We start from the raw sequence: 12,335 nt of genomic DNA on the forward strand, positions 1-12,335 counted from the left end.
TTTCTTTAGTATAAACAAAACTTTTAAGCTTTTATTGCATTTAGTACTCAAAAGCAGTATCAGATAGGTAGACTACCCTTGTGATTCTGTAAATAGCCAGCATAAAGTTCCCCCATCAAGGGAGAACTTGCTGTGGGCAGAACAGAGGAGAAAGCAGGGTGCCACTGACATCAGGGCTCTGAAACAGCACAGGATGTTTAGGCAGGGGATACCTGATAAGGCACATCCTAAGCTGCCGATGCGGGAGAAATCCCTTGATAGTCCTTTTAGCACATACTACCCTTGCTGCCAAGAATTAAAGCTCCTAGTGACTGAAAAGGAAATGTTTGCCCTTTGTGTAGCTCCCTAAGCATGCAGTTGTCTTATCTCTTGCTCTTCAAAGTTGTTGGTGATCAAAGCAGTGAGGACTCTGGAAAAGAGTCAGATGAAGTCCCACATGCTGAGAGAAGCTGGCAGAACATTGGAAGCCTGAATTTTAGCTTGCCAGTATAGTCCATTTTTAAAATTGCATTTTGGTGGGGTTTTTTGCCTTTTAATGTTGCTCAAAACTGTTGTTAAAGGATCTGTACTGTGGTGGTGAATCACAGAGGAGTGCCTGAGATTCACAGGTAGGCTTCTGCTGTCAGAAATGGTCAGTGTATAAAAAAAACCTTGAGGAAGCAAGGTTGAAATTTTACAGTGAGTCACCGCTGAGAACTTATCCAAAGTGAGGAAGTAGAATTGCTAAGAAAAGGATGTTGTATCAGTGAAGTGATGCTTTAAAAAAGAAAAAAGGGGAGGCAGGAGAATAGCTGCAGATGTCTATTGGCAGTGATTCGGCAGTGAGCTTGGGCACTACTAAAACGTGTTTATTGTAGCCATGCAAACAGTAATGTGTGTTTAGCTAGTCTGTATGCTGACAAAATAAAAAGCTTGTGTTGCATCACTCCACTGATACCCATCCCTGCATTAACAAATATAATACAAAGATACAGTCTTTGATAGGGCGATGGTGCATCCCATCTGTGCCTTTATTTGGCCATTTGGGAATTCAGCAGTTTCTCCCAGTCCAGCAAAGAGAACATCACTATGCTGTCCCTTCTCTGCCCTAATGTGCATCTCTTAGTTCAGACAAGAGGTTTCTGAAGGCCCATTTTAGGTGTCAGCTGCTTGTAACACCTCTTAGTAACTAGTCTAAATAGAAATATGCACACTTTAAAGTGGCTGGTTAAACCACTGTTGAAACGTTATAACAACAAAAAAGCTTCTCTGTGACATTACAAGCCCAATTTAGCTAGATCTCCTGCAATGTGTAATACAGATCTGCAAATGATCAGGTAGTTACAGATTTAGCCACTTGCTTTAAACTTGTTGTTTGTTCAGAGTACTAGTTCTGCTGACACTTGCAATGACAAAAGGTCCTTCAGCCTTCTGGCTGATTTTTTTTTTTTTTTTTTTAAAACACCAAAATGAACTTCAGTGAGATTAAAGGAGATGAGGGAGGCCTCTAGCACTTTAATTAAGCTACTAGACTTAGGTTGGTGGATTATAGCCCAAACCAGTTACAGCTGTTTAAATCCACTGTCTGGTACTTGATGAAACATGCCCTTTCCTTGTATTTATATCTTTTACTCATAGGGATTTTCTAATAAAAAATGCATGGGATATTAAATCACAGATACAGTATAACCTGGAAAGCGTAAAAGATGCTAATAGACTTGCTATCCTGATGTACTGGAATGTGTGGCCTAGTATTAGAGTCCATGATATGAGAACATCGTCATCTGGGTCTACAGTCAGATAACTGGGTGGGAAATTCCTAGTATTTAGGTATATTCAGTGACGTTCTCTACCACCTGAGCAAAGTGAGATGGACAGCTTAATCCAAAGGTACCATCAGATTTGTCAGCTTGTTCTACCTGCCTTAGTGCATTAATGGTGCTAAATGAGCGGTGCTTAAACGTGCACTTTGGGCACCTGAGTATTTTTCATCCTTTTCAGTGGTACAGTCATGTGCCAGTACCATAGTGAATTGTGGCCATTGTGAGCCTCTATCACTAGAAGTGGTGTTTGACCACCAACCTGCGCTGCTCTAGCAGCCTGCTGCTGCCCAGAAGGGCAGCTCCCTCCCTGCTGCCTCCTCTCTGGATGCCTGGTCCCACCTCTTCTTCTCTGCTATGCTGGGCCTTTTGCTGACCCCGTTCAGTTTTTGACACACATGCCCCTAAAAAAACCCCCGAATAATAAAAAAAAAAATCCCAGAACACCCCACTACTTGCTGCTAATTGTCAGGCTCATTTTCTCCTGTCTGGTGAGTTGAACTGATGCAGTGTGGGGTCTGATCAGCGCGAGCTGGCGCAAGGGAGGGGACAGCAAGCCCTTAGATCGCCCAGCCCAGCAAGCTGTGCGGTAGTGCTGTCCAACACACTCGCTGGCTCTGCCAAAGCCCCAGTCAGTTGGTGGGAAGGCACCGAATGTGGGAATACGTGGCTTTCCTGTGCTGTGTCTGGTAAGGCAGTCTCCTGCTCCGTGTGTCCAGGACTTGTGTGAGAGAGCCAACTATTTAAATTCAGAGATGTTCAAAATTACTGAGTAGGGCCATACATCTTGCTAGTCTTGTATCAGCTACAGAGAAATAGAGGGAAATGTGCATCATCTTCTCTTCTTTCTTTCCAGTTACTGGCCCAGGACATCCGACACGAAAGGAATGTGATTTTGCAGTGTGTTCGATACCTCATCCGAAATAACCTGTTCGGACTTCATTTTAAAACAGAACCACAAGCTGAAACAGAGACTGAACAGTCCTCTACAACTACAGCAGAGTCTTTGACGGACAAACTCGATGAATCTACTTGTTCTTGTAGCTCTGACCTTCAATTAGCAGGAGGGGAAGAAGATGCATTATTAATAGCCCAGGGTGAGAAAGCACCTGTGGATCAGACTTCACAGATGGTTCACTTGGCGGATGAGGACATGTGGGAAACCCCATCAATTCAGTGTGAAGAAGCACTGTAGAGGTTGTCTGTTGTGGACAATAAAGCAAAGGCTCACATTTTCTATGTGACTGATGCTTTTTGAAAGACATCAGTATAACAAAATAATCATTAAAGTACATACTGAGAGCTGTTAAAACCACTTTTCTGATCGGTTCTGCCCAAGGTGGCCATTTCCTTGTGAAAACAGCATCCGCGTTGAGTAATTGCGTTTCCCCATGGCAGGAAGGCAGCAGTGGCGCAGAGTATGGCCTTCTCTAGAGTAGGTGCAGATCCCCACTTTTGAGCTTCAGAGCTCTGAATGTTTTACCTTGTTACAAAATGTGTGTCAGTCCATCACCAGAGCCAAGTGGTAGTATGGTAGGATGGATCTTCCTCATGTGAAATCATGGTCTGGCGTGTCTGGAAGTATCTGAGTGTCCAGAAGTATTTCAGTGTACTTTTGAAATGGTAATTCAATGCATATTCACACCCCACCCCCACCCCCCGCAAGCTGTTGTTTGATATAATATATTCAATATAAAGGTAATATAGCCAGTATAAAATGAAAAAATGAAATGGAAGATACAACTGACCTGGCTCTAAAAGTACTGCTTGCACCAGGAGTCTCCTCCTCTCTGAACTAATTTGTTAATTGAGCAGAGAAACGGAAATGAGGGTGCACACTGATGCAAGAAGCCTTTTTTAAAAAATAAATAAAGATACAATAACTGCTCACTGCTTGCATCAGTGCTAGGTTGCTGGTTGACCTCGGGTACCCAATATTCAGCCTTAGGCCTTAACTGCTGTTATAGTCATTGCCTGACAAATCTAACTCTTGAAGCAAACTCTGAGTACTAAGAATATTGTCAAAGTTTAGAAAGCTTACCAAGAGTTACTGGTTTGTCCCTTTTTCGTATGCATTGGGAATTTATTAGTTGGCCTTCTGGAAGAATGTCTTCCTTGGTACATTGTTACGATGCTTCTACAGCATCCAGTGACTTTTTTCATAGATTTGTGCGTACATCCGTAGTGTTGTGAGCACTAAAAAAGCATCAGCCAAGGTTTAGAAACAAGTTTAGTCTTTTGATTACATTGTGCATGTGTTTGTCAGAATCCTTCTTGTCAAGGGCAGGTGTTAGTTTGTCACGTTGACGCTGAAAACATGCCATGAAAATAATCTGTTATCAAAACCTCCACTTCAGAATATTTCTCTGCTCTTCGTCTTTTAGTCATGGCTAAATGTTGGATTTAAATCTCAGGGACTGATTTTATTTTTTTGTTCTTTGGTAGAAGTCTAGCCTTCCATTCCACCATCTAAAATACAGAGACTCACATGGGGTTTTTTTGTTGCCTAATAACTGTATTTTCTTTCCCCTAGTTCCTTAACTTGTGCCATACATCTCATTTGTGGTGCATAGAGAACAAGAAATAGTTGAAAATTCTGTCCCACTGCTTTGCTGTTTATAGCTACGACTGCATATTGTGTTTGTAATGCACCGTCTAAATTTATGGAATTATATAAATATCAACACCCTTGTAAAAGTTGCGTGTCTCAAGAATATATGTGCAGAATAGAAGCAGTGATCATAAACATTTATATTTCCAAGGCAGATGATTCATTCTTCCCATGATGGTCCCACGAGCCATCTCAATCTCACTGACTTGCTTATGGCTCTTACAGTTTTACTGCGATGAAAATACCAGCAAAGAACTCTAAGCCACAGAGATCTGGCACTCGGGCAGAACCTGATTTCAGAGTGGAGTGGTACCGGTGCTGTTGAAAGCATGGATAACAGCTGCAGGAAAAGAAATGGATGTCTTAGGATTGCTACTAAATTGCACTTTAATCAACGCTTAACATGCTTCTGTCCCTGTCGAGTTGATGGCAGAGCTTTCTTTGACTGTACACTCTGACCTTGTGGTTAAAAAAAAAAAAAAAACAAAAAACAAAAAAACCCCTTTAATCTGAATTCTTTATACTGTTGTCATGATGGACTTAAGAATATTAAACTTTCACACAAAACCAAAAGCTTTGTCAGAAGAAAATCTTTTTAAAGTCTATTTCATGTAGATAGGAAGAGGTGGGTTTCTTTTGGGGGAAATCTGTTCAAGGCCAGCATGGTATAAATCGGGAGTTTTAACCTAGGACTTACTGCATACATGCAGAATTGCTGCTGTTCTCGTAGCGAACTGTTTCTGCCAGCTCATATAGCAGACACATGGAGACATACACTGCAGTGATGTTAAACTCTGAATTGTAGGCTTGGTCAACGAGTGGAAAGTCTGTCCCTTCCTCTCCCCCACTTCTCTCTCTCTGTTCTTCCAGGCGGTGTTCAGGCTTCACGTACCCGTTCCTGCTATTCAAGAATGTGCTGTCTTAGTACTTTGGCTTCAGCCTGTGGATAGGCAAGCTGCCATAATGACCTTTTCTGGTACTGTCAAATGCCTACAGGCTTCTCCGGTCCCTGCAGCTTTCCTGTTCTGGGTTAAGAGGAGTGGGTTTTGTTTACTCCTTTCTAATAGGATGCCTCTCTGTGTCTGTGTAAGAAGAACCGGTTGCTTCTGACATGCTGCAGGAACCAGTGTCTTGATTAAGCTTTGTGTAGCTTTTAACTTTCTCATTGTTTCGGTGTGGGGTGGTGGTTTTGTGTTGATTTTTCTTTTTAAGTTCTTTTGCAGTGTTATTAGGAAAAAGAAAAATCCTACTTCTCAGGCTTTGTGACTCACTTTAGATAAAAATATTCCAGTGACAACCTTCACACTTCTGAAATTTTATTTTTATCTTTCTTCTTTTATAACTTAGCTACTGAAAATGTAATTGTGGGTGTCTAGTTTAAATTCAGTACCCTTGGGCTTTGGTGGTTTTTTGTTTGTTTTAAATCCGTCTCACCTACTGAGCTAGAACAGTTGAGGGGGAAAAAGAAAAAATCAGACTTTACTCAGTTGTGGTGGTGCAGCTTAGGCCATCTAGGCTTTGCTGTGAACAGAATCACTTATCCTACAGCACAGCTGCTCCTGAGATGAGGGTAAGGGAAACAAGTGGTGTGCATTCCTAATCTGTATGATTTCTTGGTCAGTGAGGGTTTTTGCAACTGATTTTACACGTTGATGTTGCAATCCTTGCATTGAGAGCGCAGGAGATGGTGTGGTTTGATCAGCCCTGCTCCGAAGGGAGATGCTGTCCCTGCTGTCAGCGCTCTGATTCTCTGTGTCATCTCCTTACAACTGGGTGTCCCTCTGCTTCCCCTCGTTCCTGTAACCGCTCATCCAAGTCATGCAGTGTAGTCATTATTCAGGAATAACTGTCATACAGTCCTAGCAGATCTTAGATGTTTAAAAAGTGTTGAGGAACAAATACAAACTCTTTGGGCAGGTCATTCTGTCAAAGGCCGAAGTCAGGGCTGGAATACTGCATTCCCCAAGCTATCTAGAAGTGGCAGTCTGGCATACTGTGGACTGATGTCATCGTGAGGCTACTCTTCAATATCTTTAAAAGCACAAGACAATTGGAGAAAGTTCCTGAGGACTGGAAGGAAAGCAAACATCAGTTCAGGAGGATCTGGGGACCTACAGGCTCATCACCTTCACCTTGACCCCAGGGGAGGTCGTGGAGCAGATGAGCTTGGAAACCATTTCCAGACATAGTAAGAACAAGGAGGTGTTTGGGTTTAGTCAGCATGGATTTATGAAGGACAAATGCTTGATCGACTGGATGGTCTTCTACAGTGAGATTACTTGCTTCGTGGCTGAGGGGAGGGCAGTGGATGTTGCTTTTTGTAGCTTTAGCAAGGCTTTTGACACTGTCTCCCGTAAAATCCTCAGTGGTGAAGTATGGGCTAGGTAGGTGGATGATGAGGTAGATTGAACGCTAGCTGAAGTGCCAGCTTCAAAGGGTTGTGATCAGTCACCAGTAGGTTGAGGGAGGTGGTCCTTTCTCTCTGTTCAGCACTGGTGAGGTGCATCTGGAGTGCTGGGTCCAGTGCTGGGCTCCCCAGTACAGGAGAGACATGGACATACTGGAGCAAGTCCAGTGTAGGGCCACAAAGATGATGAAGGGACTGGAGCGTCTTTGATATGGGGAGAGGCTGAGAGCCTGGAGAAGAGAAGGCTCAGGGGGATCTTATCCATGTGGATAGATACCTGATGGGGGAAGTAAAGAAGACAGAACCAGCCTTTTCTCAGTGGTGCCCAGGGACAGGACTTGAGGCAAGGGACACTGTCCTGGTGCTTAGCTGCTGGCTGGGGTTAAACCACTACAGACACTAACCAAAATACAGGAAGTTTCTTTTAAATACAGGAAGAAACATTTTTACTGTGAGGGAGGTCAAATACTGGCACAGGTTGCCTGGAGAGGTTGTGGCATCTCCATCCTTGGGGATATTCAAAACCCAACGGGACGCAGCCCTGAGCATCCTGCTGTGGCTGACCCCGCTGTGAGCAAGAGTCGGACTGGATGATCTCCAGAGGTGCCCGCCAGCCTCAGCAGCACTGGGACTCCATGGGCTGAAGTGGATGCGCTGCTCAAAGTTACTTCTTGGTGCAAGACACCTGCTTTGGAAGCTCTGCCCCTACTGAAATGACAGAGCAGGCAAACCCTGCAGGCTGCCCTGCCCGCACAAGGCTGGCAGGCTGCTTCAAGGATTGAAAGGAAGGTCCAAACTCAGCATCCACGACAACGGACACAACTCCGTGGCCTACATTTGTCCCTAGTGTTTGCCTTTGCACGACCTTGGGCTTCAGCTCCGTGCATCAGTTTGCAGAGAGGGATGCTAAATCCAGTGCTTTAACTCTCCTTGCAACACAATTTGAGATGGATGAATGAAAAATGCTGCATAAGTGTTGGGTTTTGCTGTTACTTGGTGAGGTGAAAAAGAGTTGTGTCAGTCTGGGTATTCGCTGATGCTTTCTGGGAGTGCTCAATACCTAAAAGAAACTCCCACTCTCCCTAGTTTTCAATACTCTTCTGTCTTATGTTGTGTGCCTGTCTTCCTAAATTGTCCTCTAATTTCTAAATATACCCTTCAGGCAGCGGCTTTTATTTGGTAAGACAGCTTTCTTGGCACGGTGTAAGTTTTCCACCTTTTCTTTGTTGTATATGTAAAGGAAGCTGTATAGACTCTGTGGGCATGGGCTTTTGTATAAAAGCAATACCAGCTCAGTAAAATAAGGCTTGTGTTGAGGAATATCTGATGCACTGAAACCCCTGTGGTCACAGGAGCAGTTGTTTCGGGTGAGGGGAAATCCAGTACAGATTTCAGCTGAAGGTAAACTAACATCATCATGAAGACACTGATCTGGGTACTTGTTGCGGAAAACGAGGCAAGAAGTTGGAACAAATGCAATATGCAGTCGGAGCAAACCAGCAAATTCGTTTTCTGTTCGTCACAGCAAGCCAGGTACCGAGTTGTTAAACCTGCTTCCCCCACTCCAGTCTCACCACTTTACTTTCTGAACACGAGGTGATCTGCCTGAATAGTGGAAGTGTAACCTTGGCTTTGGGGAGGCTGAAAGAAAATTGCCACCATCAATATTTGTCTGTGCTGATCCACTGCTCTCGTGACCAGCGGGCGTCTGTTCAGACCCAGGTGCCTTTTAAACTCTGCTTCCTCGGCAAACGGTTGGGGCAAAATAACTAGATTTCCCACTGGATTGACTTACAGATGGATCTGGGGAAGCAGGATTTTTTTTCAGTTCCAGAGACGGCCTGAAACATCCCAAAATACGCTGGTTCGTAATAATTTCAGAGGAGATTTGTTTCTAATGTCTGACCAGAGTATAACATTTTTGGGATGTTGATTTTAGATTGGTGAAACCTTTCTTTTCACTTGGGACAAAAGCATTTTGGTTCCGTTTTAACATAAATGAGGAAGCCAGAACAGATCCTTCTCAGTGTGGGAGAAGGTGACCCCCATCCCCAGGCTCCTAAGAGAGGGGTTCTCGGAGCGGCACCCTTGGGGCGTGCGGGGCTGGCCGGCCCCATCTCCTGCCTCCCTGTGACTCTGCTTGGCCCAGAGTGCTTCCCTCCCAGCAAAGGAAGAACCAGGCTGCTTTGCCAAGGGGCTGCATCTCTCACCTGGGAGGCTGGACCTCTGCAAAATGGAATTAAAAAAGAAAAAAGCCAGAGGATGCTGTAGAGTATCCTTGGATACTCTTGGATATACAACAGTATACTGCTTGGAGTATTCCTGGGCAGGGAGACGTCGGGGTCCTCATCCTCAGGATGATTCCCTCCTGAGCAAGTGCTTTCGCTGACTTGCCTGCTAATTAAAGCTGTCTGCTTCCTCCTCCTCCTCTGCCCAGGTTGGGGAGTCTGGTCCACGCTCTCTCATTTGCTGGAGCTATTAAGTAAATTCAACCTGAATTTGAAAATAGCAGTGGGATTACTTAAACCACATTTCTCAGCAAGTTCGCTGTTGCTAAAACTCTTCATCCTGCTGTACTTAAATCTAAACTGTCTTTATTTTCATTTGGTCTCTTAGCCAAGAGATTTTGACTTTTGAGGGCAAGATGTCAGTATTGTACCAGGCAACGTTGGAGGGAAGGTGATTGCATCATATAGCGACAAAATGTTATTGCAGCTTTCCAAAAGTGGAGGCTGTTTCCCAACCTTTCTATTAAAGTCAATTCATTCTGAATTTTGGTGCCTGTCTTGTCTTTTGTGCTATTAGGTGATACTGTTGATACAGATTTTCTCACAAGAGATGATGAAATTTGTCTGGAGGGAAAATACCAATAACACAGGAAGAAGATTCTTTTTTTATTGCCCTTTGGTTTCATGGCCAGGAGCGCGTTTTCCGTCTCAGTTTCAGATGACCCTTTCTGAGAACCTGGTGTCTGTTAGCCCGGGACCTCCATCGACACACAGAGCTCATCGCTGGTGTCTGAGCTCCTCTGACACCTTCTGAGAAAACCCCAGGATGACCAGAATCAACACATCTGGTGCTTTCCAAGGAACAAGGGTGGTGTGCAGGGAGCAGCGTTTCACTTCACGTATGTATTTATTTTTAAAGTGGATTTAAAAAATGCTTGGGCATTATATTTGAACATAGATATTGGTAAAATAATGTAAATCTGCAATATTTATGAGAATAATATCCTCATATTGGTGGTTCTGGGGCCATGCCAGGCAGGTACCCCATCCCCTTTGCCTGTGGGAGCGCTCCCCACCTTCTGGCATGAAGAGTATCCGGGGGACCCCCGGCATAAGCATCTTGCTGGAGCCTCTGCTATGCAGTCAGACGTGGCATAAGAAAAGCAGTAATGTGAAAAGTGATTCCTCTTTTTTTGGAAACAACTGAATTATTGTCATCGTCGAAGTTACAGGCAGTGTGGAGCACAGGCTGTTCTCGGTGGAGGATTACGAGATTCAGTGGGGATTTAGGAATGGAAATGCACACAGGATTTCCTTTTAAAAACCCCATGCTTAAGTAGCTGTTCTGCTCCTACACTAAAAACTAAAAACCTCAGGCTGGTGGGCCGCTTTCTGAATTTTTTGGGGTGTTTTGGCTCACCCTGCAGCGGGCCACCGGCCGTGCGATGTACTGGCGTGCCATGCCACATGCTAGAAATGCAGCTCTGTAGTGGAGTTTCTTGCTGAGGGTGCTGCAATGACCTCCTTAATTGAAATACCAGAGTATGCACAGATTAAAAAGGTGGGGCAAGTCACCTGCAGAGGATAACGCAGGGTGCCGGTACCTGCCTCCTACCCCTCTGGCCCAAGGGGAGGGGAGCACTGGCTGGGTGCAGGCAGCCCAAGGTTTCGGTGCAAGTGCGGATGATGATGCTCCATCCCGTTAAGCCAAGGAGGCCAAGACATCAGCCCACTGACACGTTGGGGTCGCAAGGCCAAGGCAACATCCCTGTGACCCACTTTGAATTTACCACTTAATTCATCTTCTCCAGCGCTATAAATAATTCAGCCTGAGGCAGTTCAACAGTGATAAATAGGACAATAAACCTCGTACTGCAGCGATGGCTACAAAGAGTGCAGCACTTTTTAATTGACTGTTGCACGGTGACTAGGAAAAGCAGAGAAAGCTCACACACAGCGCTGCACACAAACGTCACCGAGCACAAGTTCTTTGATGGCTTTGAAGTTTCCTGGAGTAATTCAGCCCTTATCAAAGGACTGTGTTTCACATAATGTTGGGAGTTTGAACCAGAAGATTACTTGTGTTCCCAAAGTCTTCGCACAAACTAATTTAACCTCATGGGACCACTGTGAAGGTCCTGTTTTATATCTGGTAGGGTCTCTCCTCAGTCTGCTTCATTCATTCTGCCTCCCTGAGAGCCTGGTAAAATCTGAAGGCTGTAGGTGGGGAGGTCCGTAGCTCTTGCCGCCAAGCCTTGTGCTTAGATCACTGCGCAACAGCCGTCTCTCAATTAAAAGATGTTTTCTTTGCACTTGACACCCAGCGCTGTTAGTCGGGTGTCCCTACTGTCCAGGTGTGAGCCAAAAGCAGGAGCGACAGCAGTGGCTTCGCAGGGTTGGACCAGGAGGTTGTCCCAGTGACATCGGCTGTTTAAAAGTTGTCCCCGTCTGCCGGTCCTGCTTGTGACCGATTGCCACCAATACCTCTGGTCTCAAGGGAAATAATGACCTGTGCTGTCCTCTGGGCTACCAAGCAAGCCTTGAAAGCAGGAGCGAGCCGCAGGAGGCTGTAAAGGGTAGCACATCCCTGGGTTGCCGTGTGAGCTCGCGCATGTCTGAGCGTGGAAAATAACCAGGCGTGCAGGAGGCTGGGGTTTTTGGCAGTGGAGCAGAAGCACAGCATTCCTCCCTGTGGTTCTGGGGAGATCTGGTTAAAGCTTTCTGGCTCACTAGAGCTGCAGTTGCATCATCTGAAGAACATCCCATGCGTTACGATTTTCTGCTCCCTGATGAATTAGGCTCAGAGCTTTAGAATTACTGGGTTTTTTGATGTGTGCCTATATTTAGCTTAATTTTTAATGGTCTGCTAGACTTCTCTGTAGTGAGCTAAAAGATCTGCTTCAATAGGTTACTGTGCTACATCTGTGCCAGGTTTGACTTGCAGCTATGAGAAAACCGGGGCTGCGGAATCTCGGAGCCTGCATTTGTACACTGCTTATTCTGCGCTGCTCCGGGAGCAGACGTGCCTCTGCTCTTTCCCTTGATCCCATCCAACCATGGAGTCCCAGAGTGGCTCGTGGGAATGGCCTATTTAATTTTATAAGCCTGGGATTTCTGCTTAGGGTCATGGGTGGTGGGGATGTAACTGGAGAGGAGCTGAGATCCAGCAAAACCACTTCTTGGCTGTTAATGGCTCCAGGGAGTAATGATAGAAAAGGCTTCTCCAGCCTGCATCTCGTGCTCCGCTGAGAGCTGGGATTGCTGAGTAGCCTGAAATTTGGTCTGCTTCA

The 12,335-nt window shown here is 45.1% G+C and overlaps 1 protein-coding gene across 1 annotated transcript in view; it reads left to right on the plus strand.

Annotated features, from left to right (window-relative positions):
* Positions 1-4,970, plus strand: part of NUFIP1 (nuclear FMR1 interacting protein 1) — a 27,164-nt gene extending 22,194 nt beyond the window's left edge. The window contains exon 11 of the mRNA XM_050915176.1: positions 2,656-4,970. Coding sequence (XP_050771133.1) covers positions 2,656-2,994 — 339 coding nt within the window. The 3' untranslated portion in view covers positions 2,995-4,970. The remainder of the gene's footprint in view (positions 1-2,655) is intronic.
* The last annotated feature ends 7,365 nt before the right edge of the window (positions 4,971-12,335 follow it).

Source organism: Gymnogyps californianus, chromosome 1 (genome assembly GCF_018139145.2).
Source record: "Gymnogyps californianus isolate 813 chromosome 1, ASM1813914v2, whole genome shotgun sequence".
In the NCBI taxonomy this organism is placed as follows: domain Eukaryota; kingdom Metazoa; phylum Chordata; class Aves; order Accipitriformes; family Cathartidae; genus Gymnogyps; species Gymnogyps californianus.